The 17,332-nt window shown below is 69.0% G+C and overlaps 1 protein-coding gene across 3 annotated transcripts in view; it reads left to right on the top strand.

Moving 5' to 3' along the window:
* Nucleotides 1–14,738, top strand: part of DNMT3A (DNA methyltransferase 3 alpha) — a 57,734-nt gene extending 42,996 nt beyond the window's left edge. For 2 of the 3 annotated variants that reach the window (XM_062571262.1, XM_062571261.1), the window contains 17 exons: nt 9,561–9,773; nt 10,089–10,247; nt 10,467–10,574; nt 10,667–10,823; nt 11,140–11,289; nt 11,468–11,512; nt 11,728–11,807; nt 11,962–12,074; nt 12,251–12,434; nt 12,523–12,607; nt 12,699–12,844; nt 13,140–13,230; nt 13,319–13,467; nt 13,633–13,718; nt 13,831–13,900; nt 13,985–14,103; nt 14,190–14,738. In XM_062571262.1, the coding sequence (XP_062427246.1) occupies nt 9,561–9,773; nt 10,089–10,247; nt 10,467–10,574; nt 10,667–10,823; nt 11,140–11,289; nt 11,468–11,512; nt 11,728–11,807; nt 11,962–12,074; nt 12,251–12,434; nt 12,523–12,607; nt 12,699–12,844; nt 13,140–13,230; nt 13,319–13,467; nt 13,633–13,718; nt 13,831–13,900; nt 13,985–14,103; nt 14,190–14,331 (2,097 nt within the window). In that variant the 3' untranslated portion in view covers nt 14,332–14,738. Of the gene's footprint in view, nt 1–9,560; nt 9,774–10,088; nt 10,248–10,466; nt 10,575–10,666; nt 10,824–11,139; nt 11,290–11,467; nt 11,513–11,727; nt 11,808–11,961; nt 12,075–12,250; nt 12,435–12,522; nt 12,608–12,698; nt 12,845–13,139; nt 13,231–13,318; nt 13,468–13,632; nt 13,719–13,830; nt 13,901–13,984; nt 14,104–14,189 lie in introns of those variants that run through there. The other variant, XM_062571263.1, reaches the window with a different exon arrangement.
* The last annotated feature ends 2,594 nt before the right edge of the window (nt 14,739–17,332 follow it).

Here is a 17,332-nt window from a genome sequence, read left to right as displayed (position 1 = left end):
GCCCGTCCGTGGGTCGCCATGGGGTGCAGCGCGCGGAGCAGGGGGTGCAGCCGGTGCCGCAGCTGTGCAGGGGGCCCATCTGGGGGTCGCCGTGGGGTGCAGCGCGTGGAGCAGGGCGTGCAGCCAGTGTCCCAGCTGTGCAGGGGGCCGGTGCCCGCTCCCGCTCCGTGCGCCCGGCGAGCGGGAAACGAGCCCGGCCTCGTTTCCCCGGGTTGGCGAGTCCGCTGGGGCCGTCTGTTTTCTCCCCCCGCGGTCCCCGCGCGCTGTAATCAAGTCGCTTCCGGTGGCCTCCCTCCCTCCCCGGCATCATTTTTAGGTTTTCTCCTTCTGCGATTTCTTGACAGTGTTGGCAGTAGCAAAGGTTTGTGCCCGGTGCCGCACACAGCGGTGTGCACAGCCAGTGCACGGCACAGCCGGTGCACGGCACAGCCGGTGCGTGGCACAGCCGTCACTCGGCACAGCCCGCACACAGCACGTCCGGTGCACGGCACAGCCGGTGCACGGCACAGCCGGTGCGTGGCACAGCCGTCACACGGAACAGCCATCACTCAGCACAGCCCGCACACAGCACGTCCGGTGCACGGCACAGCCAGTGTGCGGTGCAGCCGGTGCACGGCACAGCCGGTGCATGGCACAGCTGGTGCACGGCACAGCCGGTGCGTGGCACAGCCGTCACACGGCACAGCCATCACACGGCACAGCCCGCACACAGCACGTCCGGTGCACAGCACAGCCAGTGTGCGGTGCAGCCGGTGCACGGCACAGCCGGTGCATGGCCCAGCTGGTGCACGGCACAGCCATCACACGGCACAGCCTGCACACAGCACGTCCGGTGCATGGCACAGCCGGTGCGCGGTGCAGCCGATGCACAGCACAGCCAGTGCGCAGCACAGCCAGCCCATGGCACAGCCGGCCCATGGCACAGCCACCCTGGAGACACGTCTCCACCACAGCTGGTCCTCTGAGGAGCCTGGAGGGGCATTGCCCAGGTTACCCCCAGTCCGGGTTATCCCTAGCCCAGGTTATCCCTAGTGGGGATTATCCGTAGCCTAGATTATCCCTAGCGGGGGTTACCCCCAGTCTGGGTTATCTCTAACCTAGGTTATCCCTAGTGGGCTTATCCCTAGCCCAGGTTATCCCTAGCGGGGGTTACCCCCAGTCTGGGTTATCCCTAGCGGGGGTTATCCCTAGCCCAGGTTATTCCTAGCAGGGATTATACCTAGCCAGAGTTACCCCCAGTCCAGGTTATCTCTAGCCCAGGTTATTCCTAGCAGGGGTTACCCCCAGTCTGGATTATCCCTAGCCCAGATTATCCCTAGTGGGGGTTATCCCTAGCCCAGGTTATCCATGGCGGGGGTTACACCAGCCCTGGTTGTCTGTAGTGGTGTTACCCTAGTGGTGTTACCCACACCTGGGGTTCCCCCAGCCCGTTATCCGTAGTGGTGTTATCCGTGGCGGTGTTCTCCCCAGCAGGGTCACCCCAGCCCCAGTTCTCCATAACAGGGTTATCCGTGGCAGTGTTCTCCCCAGCGGGGTCCCCCCCGCCCCAGTTCTCCATGGCAGGGGTCCCCCCAGCCCCGGTTCTCCCTAGCAGGGTTATCCGTGGCAGTGTTCTCCCCAGCGGGTCCCCCCCGCCCCAGTTCTCCATGGCGGGGGTCCCCCCAGCCCCAGTTCTCCCTAGCAGGGTTATCCGTAGCAGTGTTCTCCCCAGCGGGGTCCCCCCCGCCCCAGTTCTCCATGGCGGGGGTCCCCCCAGCCCCAGTTCTCCATAACAGGGTTATCCGTAGCAGTGTTCTCCCCAGCAGGTCCCCCCCGCCCCAGTTCTCCATGGCACGGGTCCCCCCAGCCCCAGTTCTCCCTAGCAGGGTTATCCGTGGCAGTGTTCTCCCCAGCGGGGTCCCCCCCCGCCCCAGTTCTCCATGGCACGGGTCCCCCCAGCCCCAGTTCTCCCTAGCAGGGTTATCCGTAGCAGTGTTCTCCCCAGCGGGGTCCCCCCTGCCCCAGTTCTCCATGGCACGGGTCCCCCCAGCCCCAGTTATCTCTAGCAGGGTTATCCGTGGCAGTGTTCTCCCCAGCGGGGTCCCCCCCGCCCCAGTTCTCCGTGGCCCCGGTTGTCCTGTCCGCAGCGGGCTCTCCGCAGCCGGTGGCCGTGCCCGCGGGCAGGGCCGGGCCGGCTCGGGGGGCGGCGGGGGGGCTGTTAGCCGGATGCGGCCATCGGCGCCGGGATGCCCGTTAACGCCTCGCTAATGGCTCATCGCTGCGGGATGGGAGATTTCCTGGCCCGGCGCCGGCCGGCAGCAGCCCCCGGCCCGCCGGCGCCTCTCCCCGCTCCGGCTCGTCCGTCCCCGGAGCCGGCAGCTCCCGGCCCGCTGGGGGCCGCCCCCGCTTTCCCGGGGCCCCCCTGTGCCCCGGGGCCTCGTCCCGTCGGGGCCCCCGCCGCCGGCTCTGTGCCGGGCTCCAGAGCGGGCTGGGGGGCCGCCCGGGGGCCGGCTGGGACCCCCAACCCCCTCTCCCCCCCCCAGCGGGGCCGCGGTCCGGGGCTGCGAGTCCCGCGGGGTCCCTGGCACCAGGTGCCCACGCCGCTGCTGTGGGGCCGGCTCCAGGGGGGGGCCGCACGGGGGGCTCTGATGGCAGCCCCAGTCCCCAACCCCATCCTCCTTCCCCCTTCCCCAGCCCCATTCCCCAGCCCCCCTCTACTCCACATTCCCACTCCCCATCCTCATTCCCCATTCCCCAGCCCCCACCCCACTCGCTGCTCCCCATCTGCATTCCCCATCTGCGTTTGCCTTTTCTTTCCCCCATCCACATTCTCCATCCCCATTTCCCATCCCCATCTCCATTACCCACTCCCCGTTCCCCACTCCTCATCTCCATCCCCATTCCCCCCTCCCCATCCTTATTCCCCATCCCCAGTCTCCATTCCTCATTCTCCATCCTTATTCCCCACCCCCACTCCCCATCCCCATTCCCCATGCCCACTCCGCCTTCCCCCTTCCCCACCTCCACCCCCAACCCATTCCCCAGCCCCACTGCCCACCCCCATTCCCCGCTCCCCTTCCAGCCCCGCCGGGCAGCCCCAGCCCCGGGGGCAGCGGCCATCGGCCCCTTTTGTCCCGCTGCTCTGCAACACAAAGCGGCCCCGGGCGCCGCTCTGCATGACACAGCGGGACAAGGGGCAGTGCTTCCCGGGTGCTCCCGGCACTCCTGGGGTGCAGGGCACCCTGAGCACCTCCCCTCACATCCCAGGGCAGGCGGGCCTTGGGAGATGCCTCCTCTCTTCACTCTGCAGAGTAGCTCCCTTCCAAAAAACAGATGATGCTGGTGTGCCGGAGAGGAAACCTCATGCAGCATGTTGCGTCCGTGTCCGTGTCCGCGTCCATGCTGCAGTCTGGCCCCAGAGCCCTTAAAGGCGCACTCAGATCAGCGCCCTGATGGCCTGACCAGAGCTGCACCCGTGGTCAGCCCATTCAGGCTGCTTGGCAGCACCTTGGCTTTTGTGTGTGGGACCCGTCACCCCTTGCCTGTGCAAGGGCGCGCAGGAGCTCAGGTCACTGTGCCCTGCTCCGACAGCGATCAGATCCGTGCAGACACCTCTGCTTGTACCCAGGCACCTCTGCGTGCACCATGACACCTCTGTGTGCACCAGGGCACCTCTGCATGCGCCGGGGCACCTCTGCGTGCCCCATGGCACCTCTGTGTGCACCCAGGCACCTCTGCGTGCACCAGGGCACCTCTGCGTGCACCATGACACCTCTGTGTGCACCAGAGCACCTCTGCATGCGCCGGGGCACCTCTGCATGCACCATGACACCTCTGTGTGCACCATGACACCTCTGTGTGCACCAGGGCACCTCTGCATGCACCAGGGCACCTCTGCATGCACCGTGACACCTCTGTGTGCACCATGACACCTCTGCGTGCACCGTGACACCTCTGCGTGCCCCATGGCACCTCTGTGTGCACCCAGGCACCTGTGCATGCACCAGGGCACCTCTGCATGCACCGTGACACCTCTGCATGCGCCAGGGCACATCTACGTGCACCCAGGCACCTCTGCATGCGCCAGGGCAACTCTGCGTGCACCCAGGCACCTCTGCATGCACCAGGGCACCTCTGCATGCACCATGACACCTCTGTGTGCACCATGACACTTCTGCGTGCACCGTGACACCTCTGCGTGCCCCATGGCACCTCTGTGTGCACCCAGGCACCTGTGCATGCACCAGGGCACCTCTGCATGCACCGTGACACCTCTGCATGCGCCAGGGCACATCTATGTGCACCCAGGCACCTCTGCATGCGCCAGGGCACCTCTGCGTGCACCCAGGCACCTCTGTGTGCACCATGACACCTCTGCGTGCACCGTGACACCTCTGTGTGCACCAGGGCACCTCTGTGTGCACCATGACACCTCTGCGTGCACCGTGACACCTCTGTGTGCACCAGGGCACCTCTGTGTGCACCAGGGCACCTCTGCATGCGCCGGGGCACATCTGTGTGCACCGTGACACCTCTGCGTGCACCGTGACACCTCTGTGTGCACCAGGGCACCTCTGTGTGCACCATGACACCTCTGCGTGCACCGTGACACCTCTGTGTGCACCAGGACACCTCTGCGTGCACTCATGCACCTCTGCGTGCACCCACACACCAGTTCTGGCACCCTGTGGGTCCAACCCTTCAGCCTCTGCCTGGCGGGGAGTCAGGACGTGCAGGCAGGCTGCCGGGCACTGGCACAGGGCTTAGCCCTCGGGGTTGAGTTGTTTGTTTTAGGGGAGCCAGGATTATCCCCTCCGATGTTGAGCAATGAAGACAGGACTAGACTTTCCATGGAGAACGGGAGCCGTGGCCGTAGGGAGACGCAGAAGGAGCAAGGTGCTGCCTTTCGCCTTCCTGCAGCAGTTGAACCCAAGGGCAGCTCTGTTCCCAAATTCCTCCTCTGCCTTCACAGAGCGGCGAGGCCGTGCCTGGTGTTGTGCCAGGATCCTGCCTCCGTGCATTTGCCTTTCGCCAGCGATGCGGAAGGAAATCCCGCAGCCTCGCTGGTGGTGCGCGCAGTGCACCGCGTGCTAATTAGTGGAGGGTCGGGCTGTAGGCTGGGGACCGCACCGCGGGCTCGAAGGCGCTGAGCGGACGTGGGAGATGTGCTGGAGCACGTGCTGCTGGCCGCGTGGTACAGCGCTCCCAGGCTGCTGGTGCCGCGGAGGAAGCGCCGGTTGGAGAAGGCTCCTGGGGCGGCTCGGCGGGAAGCCGCGGGGCTGGAGGGCGGCCGGGCGGCCCGGCTGCTGGTGGCGAGTGCGCGGCAAACCCCTTGCTTGCTGCACGCCAGCAAGGCTTAAAACGTGACGGTTTGAGCTGAGAGGCCAGCGCTGAGACGGCCGCCATGGTGGGACCTGGCCTCGATGGCCAAATGCTGCCTTGGGGGCTCAGCAGAAGACCTCAGGCCGGCTGCAAGGGGGGGGGGGTCTGGCTTTGCTCCCGGCTGTCCCCGTGGCTGCTGCCGATCGCGCAGGAATGCACCGGTCCCTCTCCTGCTGCCCTCCAGGGAGGGTTTCCAGTCTATCTGAAGGGTGGCAGGGCCCGTGTCTATCCCCGCTCCCTGGGGAAGGTGATTTCTTCCTTCCTGCGCTGGTGCCATGCAGCTACTGCGTGGGCTCTGGGCTGCCAAGGGCTCAGTCCCCAAGGCGACCCACTGCGCTGGCAGAGCCTAAGCGAGAGCCCAGGGGAGCTGGCGATGGGCGCCAGGACTCTGGTCCTAGGAGATCACGGCGTCACAGGTGCATCTTCTCCATCTCCGTATCGCAGAATTGCCGAATGGTTGAGGATGGGAGAGAGCCTGGAGACCTTCTAGTCCAGGTCCCCTGCTCGAGCAGAGTCACCTAGAAGAGGTTCCCCTGCCCCGACTCCCCCTCAATGCCGAGGTAGCCCCAGGCACCCAGCCCTCGTCCATCACACTCCCCAGCTGCTGCTGCCCCATCCCGATTCCAGGGGCCAGGAGCACCGTAGAGCCCCCAGGCTCTGCCTCTGTGCTGAGGGGGGGGGACATACTGGGGCAGCTGCCTGTTGTGGGGACATATGTGGGGTATATGACTGCTGGGGGGACGTGCATTGGGGTGCCTGCCTAGGGGGACCTGTCCTGGATATCTGGCTCTTGGAGGGACATGCTTTGGCACAGCTGGCTGTGAGAGGGACGTGTTTTGAGTCATTCTTCTCATCTTGCTGTAGCTCCCCCTCAGGGCTGGCAGGTGACCAGTAGCTGTGCCTCCCTCCCACTGATCTGTGGAACAGTGACCCCCTCACATCCCCAGGCTCAGGTGTCTGGTGTCCTCCACCCCACCCCACCCCCATCCAAAAAAATCCACTGTGGCTTTGCTCAGGGCTTGGTGCTCGTGGCCCATGGTGAGCAGCGTTGTGGGTGGGGAGGGTTATGTCTTGTCTTGGTGGGCCCCCCTGCAACCATCCTTGTCCAGTGTCTCCGTGCTCATTTGGCTCTGGCTGGCCAAGGGGGCCTTTTGGTGTGCCCAGGGCTGTCAGGAGTCTGCAGTTCCCTGAGGGAATGGGACATGGGGTCGTGGTGGTGAGTACATGGTGGCTTTCCTAGGAGGAGATGAATAGGATCAGTGCTGCTCGGCAGGACGTGCAGCCTGTGGGCAGATGTTGCCTCCCAGATGCTGCTGAGCCGAAAGGCCACCATCTCCAGCTGCCAGGCTCTGCCTTCAGCTGGCGGAAGTGGCCTCTTGGAGCTGCTGGAGGAGCTGTTAGCAGGACTGCATGCTACTGCATCTTGGTCAGGGTGCACGGGGCTCTCTGGGGTGCGTGGGGCCGCAGCCACGGTGCCCAGTCTGCAGATGGGCTGAACCAGGTCAGCTGGAACCAGACTGGTCCAGTGCCAGAGTATGCAGATGGGCCAAACTGGGTCAAACAGGATGCAGATTAGTCTAGTGCCCATGTGCACAGACAGGCTGAACTGGATCAGCTGGACCCAGACTGGTCCAGTGCCAGTTTGTGCAGATGCGCTGAACTGGAACATCTGGTCCCAAACCAGTGCTGGTGTCCAAGAGAGGACAAATGGGCCAGCCATACCCGAAGCGGTGCCGGCGTGCATGGAGGGGAAGGCTGGACCCGAAGCAGTGCCGGTGTGTGCGGAGGGGCCGAATGGGCCGGCTGGACCCAAAGCAGTGCCGGCGTGCGTGGAGGGGCCGAACGGGCCGGCCGGACCCGAAGCGGTGCCAGCGTGCGCGGAGGGGCCGAACGGGCCGGCCGGACCCGAAGCGGTGCCAGCGTGCGCGGAGGGGCCGAACGGGCCGGCCGGACCCGAAGCGGTGCCAGCGTGCGTGGAGGGGCCGAACGGGCCGGCTGGACCCGAAGCGGTGCCGGCGTGCATGGAGGGGAAGGCTGGACCCGAAGCAGTGCCGGTGTGTGCGGAGGGGCCGAACGGGCCGGCCGGACCCGAAGCGGTGCCGGTGTGCGCGGAGGGGAAGGCTGGACCCGAAGCGTGCCGGCGTGCGTGGAGGGGCCGAACGGGCCGGCCGGACCCGAAGCGGTGCCGGCGTGCGCGGAGAGGCCGAACGCAGCCAGTCCCAGGGGAGCCGAGCGTGCCCGGGCGGGCAGCGGGAGCGCCGGGCCGGGCCGGGCCGGGCCGGGCCGGGCCGGGCGGCGCTCGCGGCCCCCCGCGGAGCGCGCCGCGGCGCCGGCAGCCCCATGCCCGGGGGCGCGGGCCGCCCCCCGCTTTTGTCCTGCTGCTCTGCAACACAAAGGGGCGCTGGGCGCGGCGCGGCGGCACAAAAGGCCGCGCTGGCCGGCGCCGGGCGGGAGCCGGGCCCGGCCGCGCCGCCGCGGGCCGAGCCGAGCCGGGCCGCGCCGCCGCGGGCCCGCCGAGCCGCGCCGCGCTGCCGCCGCGCCGTCCCGCAGGCCGCCGCGCACGGCCGGTGAGTATCGCGGGTCCCGCCGCCGCCCGGCCCGGCCCGGGGGAGCGGGGCGGCACCGAGCCCGCACGGGGAGAAGCTCTGCTGCGGCCCGGCCCGGCCCGGCCCGGTGCAGCACTGAACTCGCACGGGGCACGGCTCCGCTGCAGCCCGGTCCGGCCCGGCCCGGGAGAGCGGGACAACACCGAACCCGCACGGGAAACAGTTCCGCTGCACCGGGCCGGCCCGGCCCGGGAGAGCGGGCCAGCACCGAACTCGCACGGGGAAACGGCTCCGCTGCAGCCCGGCCCGGCCCGACCCGGCCCGGCAGAGCGGGCCAGCACCAAACCCGCATGGAGAGCGACTCCGCTGCGGCCCGGCCCGGCCCGCTGCCCTCTGGGCCGCTCGCCGACTCCTTCTCCCAGTGGGCCGGGCCGGGCCGGGCCGGGCCGGGCCGGGTGCTGGGCAGGACTGTGGCGGGCCGCGGCAGTGAGCAGGTACCGGACCGGGCCGTGCCGGGTGAGGCCGAAGCCGACCGTACACGCTGAAGAGCGGGGTGGTGGACCGGGCCGTGAATACCGGGGAGGGGGAGTGAATCGGACCGTGCATGGTGCAGAGGGGTACTGGACCGGACCGTACATACCGGGGGGATACTGCACCGGACCGCCGTGCCGGAGAGCGGTATTGGACCGGACCAGGCGTGGCGGGGAGCGATACTGGACCGCGCCGTGGATGCGGGGAGGGGGACTGGACCGGACCGCGCGTGCCGGAGAGGAGTGCTGGACCGCACCGTGCCGCGGCCGGGGAGCTAGTGCCGGAGCGGGCCCGGGCCGCACGGGGGAGGGGACCGGACCGGGCCGGGCCGGGCCGGGCGGCGGGGGCGGGGCGGCCGCAGCCGGGTGCCCCTCGCCGGGCGCGCAGCCCCCTCCCGCCGCAGCCAACCAGCCGGGCCGGGAGCGAGCATGTGACCCGGAGTTGGCAGACAAAGAGCCGGCGGCCCCGGAGCCCGGCCCGGCCCGGCCCGGCCCGGCCCGGCCGCGGCGCCCGCATGGGTGGGTGCTCGCGCGCGGCCCGGCCCGGCCCGAGTGAACTCCGCGCCCCGCGCGGGTCCTGGCCGTGGGGACAGCAGGGTCCCCGGCGCGGGCGGGCGCAGAGCCGTGGGCGCCCCGACGGGGGGGTCCCCGGCGCGGCAGCCGCCGGGCGTTTGCAAGGAGGGGCGGGCGGGCAGCGAGACCCCCGGGGAGGCCGGAGCGGCGGCGCTGGCACCGACGGGGACCGCAGCGCTGGGCCGCGCGAGCCGTGCCCCATCGGGGCGGAGGGAGCGGGGCCGGAGCGCCCCTCCTGCGCAGAGCACCCTCGGGCTGGGGCACGGCGTGGGGCGGGGGGACACGGAGCCAGGGGGGACACGGAGCCGGGGCCACAGCGCTGCCAGCGGGAAGGGGAGGTGGTGGGAACGGCCTCCCTCGGGCGGGCGGTCGAGGCACCCGAACTCTGGCCAAATCCAGGTGGCCTTGCAGGTCCTGCGTGGGCATCGCTGCCTCCGTGCAGCGGGCGCCTGGCCCGGCCGGGCTTCCCGGAGCTGCCATCTCCGAGGCCGGGAGCCGCTGTGGGTCAGCCGTGGAGGTTCCTGGCATCTCCCCATCTCCTTCCCGGCAGGCTGAGAAGAAGGCCAAGGTCATCGCCGTGATGAACGTGGTGGAGGAGACGCCGCGGGCCGAGCCCCAGAAGGAGGAGGAGGCCAGCCCGCCAGCCTCGCAGCAGCCCACGGACCCCGCCTCGCCCAACGTGGCCACCACGCCTGAGCCAGTGGTGGCCGACGCCGTGGACAAGAACACGTCCAAGTCGGCCGACGACGAGCCCGAGTATGAGGTGAGCGAATCGGGGACCGCAGGGCTGGCGTGGCACGGTGCAGAGAGCACGGGTGCCCGTGGGAGAGGAGACCTTGCAGCCCCGTGTGTCATCTCTTGGAGAACATCAGTTGGGTGCGCATGCCGGGCAGCCCGCGGCGCGTCCCTAGCTTGGGATGCAGCCACCCCTGCAGCCCACCCGTGGATGCGTCGCGACAGTCACTGCTCCCGCGTCGCTCCGCTCGCCCCTTGGCCTTCGCCGTGCTCCCACTGCGCGCCCCGCTGCCGCCCAGCCTCTGACCCTGCCTCCCCATCTCCTCTCCCCGCTCCGGCGCAGGACGGCCGAGGCTTTGGCATAGGCGAGCTGGTGTGGGGCAAGCTGCGCGGCTTCTCCTGGTGGCCCGGACGCATCGTCTCCTGGTGGATGACCGGCCGGAGCCGGGCGGCCGAGGGCACGCGCTGGGTCATGTGGTTTGGGGACGGCAAGTTCTCGGTGGTAAGTGGCACCTCCAGGTCCAGGCAGGTCCCCAGGGCTTTGGCCAGCACCATTGCCCCGTGGTCACCCACAACAGCCTCCAAAGACACGGTCTCCCTTGCTTGCCCCTCTCCTGTCTCCATCTGTCCCCATCTCCGTCCTTCTGTCCCCCTTGGAAAGGGGAATGGGGACACGGCCCCCTGCCTGGGCCGGCATCTCACAGCCGCCCTGTCGCCACAGGTCTGCGTGGAGAAGCTCCTGCCACTCAGCTCCTTCTCCAGCGCCTTCCACCAGGCCACCTACAACAAGCAACCCATGTACCGCAAAGCCATCTACGAGGTGCTGCAGGTGAGAGGGGCCGCCGGGCCATGGCGTGGGCTGGGGGCTGGGGGGGGGTCCGTGCCATGGCGGTGACGGCCCCCACTGCTCTGCCTTTACAGGTGGCGAGCAGCAGAGCGGGCAAGATCTTCCCCGCCTGCCCCGAGAACGATGAGACGGACACCTCCAAGGTGGTGGAGATCCAGAACAAGCAGATGATCGAGTGGGCTCTGGGGGGCTTCCAGCCTTCCGGCCCCAAAGGCCTGGAGCCCCCCGAAGGTGAGTGGCCAGCGCCGGGCCCTGGACTCTGTGTCGGCCCCCCGAGCCCCCTGCGCAGGGTTCTGTCCCCAGCCGGAGGGGGACATGCTCGGTGGTGACCTTGGAGCTCGACCAACATCTGCCCGGGCAGAGGTGCCTGGGCACCCACCTCAGCCGCCGCTGGCGGGGGGCCGCATCCATAATCCCTGAATCCCTGACCTTTCCCTCGGCACCAACCGTTGCAAACCGTCCCCGGGGCCATCGTGGCCCCACGCGAGGTGGCTCGGCCGGGCCAGGGCGGGGGGTGGTCTCACGCCTCCCCGCCGGCGTTTTGCAGAGGAGCGCAACCCCTACAAAGAAGTTTACACGGAGATGTGGGTAGAGCCGGAGGCGGCCGCCTACGCCCCACCCCCGCCAGCCAAAAAACCCAGGAAAAGCACAACGGAGAAGCCCAAGGTCAAAGAGATCATCGACGAGCGCACCCGAGGTACCCGTCCCGGCGGGGCGCCGGGGACGCCGCCGTGCCGGCCCGCCCCGCGGTCCTGCCTCGCTGCTTGGCCGGCGCGCTCGGGGCCCCGCGCGGGAGCCGGTCCCGCGTGCCGCGGCACGCCGCGCCGTGCCGCGGCACGGCCGGCCCTGAGCGCCGCGCTCTTCTCCCTCCGCAGAGCGACTCGTCTACGAGGTCCGGCAGAAGTGCAGGAGCATCGAAGGTGAGCGCGGAGCAGTGCCGGGGCGGGGGGCTCGTGGTGGGACCACCACCACCTCGCGGGGCCGCCGGCCTGGCGGAGGGGCAGGGCTGGGGGCGGCGGAAGGGCTGCGCCTGGGCCGGGCCGGGTCCGTCGCGGGGCAGGATGCCCCGGTCTGGTCTGGCAGGGGGTTGTCTGCAGAGCCTCCGGGGTAACTCTCCTCTCCTCCCACCGCCCAGACATCTGCATCTCCTGCGGGAGCCTCAACGTGACCCTGGAGCACCCTCTCTTTATCGGAGGAATGTGCCAAAACTGCAAGGTCGGTCCGTATGGGGGGCGTGGGACGGCCCCGCAGGGGTCCCGGGGGGAACGCCGGCGCCCGCGGCGGGCGGCAGAGCCGCGCAGCGCCCAGCCGGGCTCGCCGCGGTGCCGCGGGCACGCCGCGGGCTCACGCCCCCTCCGCCTCGCCCCAGAACTGCTTCTTGGAGTGCGCCTACCAGTACGACGACGACGGCTACCAGTCCTACTGCACCATCTGCTGCGGTGGCCGCGAGGTGCTCATGTGCGGCAACAACAACTGCTGCAGGTGGGCGCCGCCGCGGGCGCGGGTCCCGCCGCCAGCCCGGCGGGTGCAGCGGGTCTCCTCGGCGCCCGTCCGGGGGGCCGTGCTGGGGAGCGGGGCAGCGGCGCCGACCCGCCTCCCGTCCCATCCCGTCCCGTCCCGTCCCATCCCGTCCCGTCCCATCCCGTCCCGTCCCGCAGGTGCTTCTGCGTGGAGTGCGTGGACCTGCTGGTGGGCCCGGGGGCGGCGCAGGCGGCCATCAAGGAGGACCCCTGGAACTGCTACATGTGCGGCCATAAGGGCGTCTACGGGCTGCTGCGGCGGCGGGAGGACTGGCCCTCCCGCCTCCAGATGTTCTTCGCCAACAACCACGACCAAGAATTTGTGAGTGCGCGCCAGGAGCCCGCGCCGGCCCCCCGCGCCGCCCCCCGCCCTGCCCGCCGCCTTCACGCCCCGCTGCGTTTGCTCGCAGGACCCACCAAAGGTTTATCCGCCGGTGCCGGCCGAGAAGAGGAAGCCCATCCGCGTGCTCTCGCTCTTCGACGGCATCGCCACAGGTGGGAGCCCCACGGAGCGGCGGCCGTGCCCCACGGGGACGGGGCGGCCGCCCTCGTGCCACTGACCCCCCCCACCCCGGCTCCCCGGCAGGCCTGCTGGTGCTGAAGGACCTGGGCATCCAGGTGGACCGCTACATCGCCTCCGAGGTGTGCGAGGACTCCATCACCGTGGGCATGGTGAGGCACCAGGGCAAGATCATGTACGTCGGGGACGTCCGAAATGTCACCCAGAAACACGTACGTCCTGCCGGCCGGCCCCCCCCCCCCCCCCCGCGCTGCGGCGGCCCCTCTCCCCGCTCCCCGCAGGCGGCGGACCCCCACTCCCCCCCCCCCCCCCGGGGCACGGAGGGACGTCTCGCCCCTCCGGCGCAGCCCGGGACCCCGTGCCCGTCTCCCTTCCTGCAAGACGGGACCGTTTCCCCACCCCGCGGGCAGGCTCGGCCCTCCCCGCGCCCCCTCCCCGCCCGTTCGGCGCCCGCCCGTCCATCCGTCCGTCCGTCCCGCTCACGCCGCGGGGCTCTTGCTGTTGTAGATACAGGAATGGGGCCCTTTCGACCTGGTCATCGGAGGAAGCCCCTGCAACGACCTCTCCATCGTCAACCCGGCCAGGAAGGGCCTCTACGGTAGGTGCCCGCCGGGCGGGCTTGCCGCCGCGGGCCGGCGCCGCCTCCCCGCCGGCGCTGACCCGGCCCCGCGCTCTCTCCTGCCCAGAGGGCACCGGGCGGCTCTTCTTCGAGTTTTACCGCCTCCTGCACGAAGCCCGGCCCAAGGAGGGCGACGACCGGCCCTTCTTCTGGCTCTTCGAGAACGTGGTGGCCATGGGGGTGAGCGACAAACGGGACATCTCGCGCTTCCTGGAGGTGAGTGCCGCCGCCGCCGCGCTGCTCCGCGCCGGAGGGTCCGTCCGTCCGTCCGGAGGCGCCGGGCGGGGGGGGGGTCGTTGCAGGAGCCGGGCGAAGCCCCGGGGGTCCCGGCGCGGCCGGCGGCGAGGCCCCGCCGACCCCGCCGCGCTCTCTGCCTCGCAGTCCAACCCCGTTATGATTGATGCCAAAGAAGTGTCTGCAGCGCACAGGGCACGGTACTTCTGGGGGAACCTTCCCGGCATGAACAGGTTGGTGGCGAGAGAAGCCCGGCCGGGCGCCGGGTGCCGGCCCGGCCGGGGGGCACGCTCGGCCGCGCCGGCGCGGGTCCCCCGTGCCCACCCCCGTCTCCGTCCCCCCCAGGCCGCTCGCCTCCACGGTCAACGATAAGCTGGAGCTCCAGGAGTGCCTGGAACACGGCAGGATAGCCAAGGTGAGCCGCGCGCGGCGGCGGGCGCGGGGAAGGGGCCGGGCGCCGTCCGGCCCCCGCGCCCTGACGCCCCTGTGCCTCCTGCAGTTCAGCAAGGTGCGAACCATCACCACTCGCTCCAACTCCATCAAGCAGGGCAAAGACCAGCATTTCCCCGTCTTCATGAACGAGAAGGAAGACATCCTGTGGTGCACGGAGATGGAGAGGTACGGCCGCGGCGCCGGGGGCGCGAGGCCGGCGGCGGCCCGGCGGGGCCCCCGGCTCACCCTCCCCTTGCTCCGCTCCCCGGCAGGGTCTTCGGCTTCCCCGTCCATTACACAGACGTGTCCAACATGAGCCGCCTGGCCCGGCAGAGACTGCTCGGCAGATCCTGGAGCGTGCCGGTGATCCGCCACCTCTTCGCCCCGCTGAAGGAATACTTTGCCTGCGTGTAAGGGACGCGCGCAGGGACTGGTGACGCGGAGCGAGTCAGAAACAAAAACCATCCCCGAGAAGTGAAAACGCGGAACGAGAGAAGAATCAGCACCCGGCAGAGAGGCAGGATTTCGCAGCCCGACGGGAATCCGGCACACGTCTCCCCGAGCGAAAGGGTTCGGTGTCCTCTCCTGAATTTCCAATGTTCAGCTTTTAGCCTATTTAAAAAAAAACAAACAAAAAAAAACCAAGCAAAAACAAAAAAAAAACACAAAACGGGGAAAAAAAAAACAAACCAAAACCATATTTTGGGGGAGGGGGGGGTAAACCTTTTAATTTTCCGCTCTTCTCCGGCTGGGTTTTTCTGTTAGTTTGGTTTCTGCTTCTCGGAGGCGCCGCGGCCGGCGCGCCGCTCCCGGCGGAGGGCGCAGGGCAGCCGCGGGAGCCGCGAGCGGAGGCGGGAGCGCGCCGGGAGCTCGCGCGCGGCCGCGGCGCCGCCGGGCCGGGCTCCTTCCCACCAGCACCCTTCGCTGGTGCCTGCGGAGCAAAACCACCTAGCAGGGAAGCCGGGAACACGACACACACACACCACACACACCACACGTTTTCTACAGTATTTTGGGTGCCTACCACACAGGAAACCTTGAAGAAAGCAGATCCTAGAAGCCGCTGTTACCTCTTGTTTACAGTTTATATATATATGATAGATATGAGATATAGATATATATATATATAAAAGGTACTGTTACTACTGTACAACCTGACTTCATAATGGTGCTTAAAAACAGCGGGGTGAGTCGAGACATCAGCTTCCACGTTGCCTTACGTGCCAGGCCTGCCCGGCGCCGGCACGGGCGGGGGGCCGGGGCGAGGGGCGGCCGCGGCGCCGGGGCCCGGCCGCCCCCCGCGCGGCACCGCCCGCGGAGCCGTCTCCACCCCGAGTCATGCAATAACCTTTTTCTGTCCCAAAAGGAAAAGCGCCTCCCTTCGCGGCGGCGGCGGCGGCGGCGGCGGCGGTGGCGGGCGCCCACCCGGCCCGGCCCCGCCGTCCCCGCCGCCCGCCGGGCCCTCGCGGGAGAACCGACGACACACAAACGTACTGGTGCTGTTCTGCGTACGTGGCCCCGGGGCGCCGGCCCCGGGGCGTCCCCGTCCCCGTCCCGTCCCCCCCGCCCGGCCGGAGCCGCGCTCCCGCTCCTCCCCGCGCCCGGCGGCTGCGGGCCGCGCGGAGAGCCTGGTGCCGGTGCAGATGCCCGTCTGCACCACGGGGTGCACGGTGAGGCTGACGATGGTGCAGGTGCTCATCTGCACCACGGGGTGCACGGTGAGGCTGACGATGGTGCAGGTGCTCATCTGCACCACGGGGTGCACGGTGAGGCTGACGATGGTGCAGGTGCCCGTCTGCATCGTGGGGTGCACAGTGAGGCTGATGATGGTGTAGATGACCATCTGCACCACGGGGCGCACAGCGAGGCTGGCAATGGTGCAGATGCTCGTCTGCATCGTGGGGTGCACAGTGAGGCTGGTGCCGGTGCAAATGACCATCTGCACCACGGGGTGCACGGTGAGGCTGGTGGTGGCATAGCAAGGTTGGTGCCAATGCAGATGTCCATGTGCACCACAAGTTGCATGGTGAAGTTGGTGCTGGTGTGGCAAGGTTGGTGCCAATGCAGATGCTTGTCCACACCACGGGGGTGCATGGTGAGGCTGGTACCAGCATGGTGAAGCTGGTGCCACCACAGCAAGGTTGGTGCTGGTACAGATGCTCATCTGCACCACGAGGTGCAGAGTGAGGTTGGTGCTGGTGTGGCAAGGTTGGTGCCAATGCAGATGCCTGTCTGCACCATGGGGTGCACGCTGAGGTTGGTGTTGGCACAGTGAGGCTGGTGCTTGTGCAGATATCTATCTGCACCTTGGGGTGCCTGGTGAGGCTGGTGCTGGTGTGGCAAGTTTGGTGCTAATGTGGATGCCTGTGCACTGCAGTGTGCACACTGAGGCTGGTGCTGGTGCAGTGAGGTTGGTGATGGTGCAGACACTCATCTGCACCACGGGGTGCATGGTGAGGCTGGTGACAGTGTAGATGCCCCTCTGCACCACGGGGTGCATGGTGAGGCTGATGCTGGTGTGGCAAGGTTGGTGCCAGTGTGGATGCCGGGCTGCACCACAGCGTGTGCAGTGAGGCTGGTGCCGATGCGGAGAGGCTGGTGCCGGCACAGTGAGGTTGGTGCTGGTGCAGATGCCCATCTGCACCATGAGGTGCATGGTGAGGCTGGTGCTGGTGTGGATGCCCATCTGCACCATGGGGGGTGCATGGTGAGGCTGGTGCCAGCATGGCGAGGTTGCTGCTGGTACAGATGCCCGTCTACACCATGGGGTGCTCGGGGAGGCTGGTGCCGGTGCAGTGAGGCTGGTGCTAGTGCAGAGAGGTGCAGATGCCCATCTCTGCCGCGGGGTGAGGCTGGTGCCGGCACGGTGTCGCTGGTGCTGGTGTGTTGAGGCTGGTGCTGGAGCAGACGCCCCTCTGTGCCGTGGGGTGGGCGGGCTGCCCCCCACCCCCCGTGCCTGCCTGCTCCTGCCTGCAGGTGCTGCCTGCCGGGGTGGCGCGGGGCCAGGTCCCCCGGCACCGGGTGCTGCAAACCAGGCTGGGGCCACGGCGGTGCCGAGCCCGGCAGGGACGCAGGCAGGGACGCAGGCAGGGCGGGGTGCGGAGAGCGGTGCCGGCACGAGGGCCGGCGGGGCCGAGAGCGGCTCGGAGGGCACGGTGGCGTGTGCGGGCCGGCGGGCCCTGGTGCTACGTCTCGGGCGCTGGTGCTACATCTCGGGCGCCTGGCCGGGCTGGTCGGTCGGTGGTGACGTGACGGCAGTGGGGCCGTGCCGGGTGCCGGGCGGGCAGGGACGGTGCTTGTGCCGGGGCCCTCGGTGGCCCCGCTGGCTGCCCTGCCCTCGGGTTTGACTTCTTTTGCTGCCCGGGCTGTTCAGGGAGCCGCTTTCCTCCTTTCCGAGCGTGCTTTCGAAGCAGGC

This window comes from Rhea pennata, chromosome 3 (genome assembly GCF_028389875.1).
Source record: "Rhea pennata isolate bPtePen1 chromosome 3, bPtePen1.pri, whole genome shotgun sequence".
Taxonomy (NCBI): Eukaryota; Metazoa; Chordata; class Aves; order Rheiformes; family Rheidae; genus Rhea; species Rhea pennata.
Note: the sequence above shows the minus strand (reverse complement) of the source record. Positions and strands in the feature narration are given on the sequence as shown.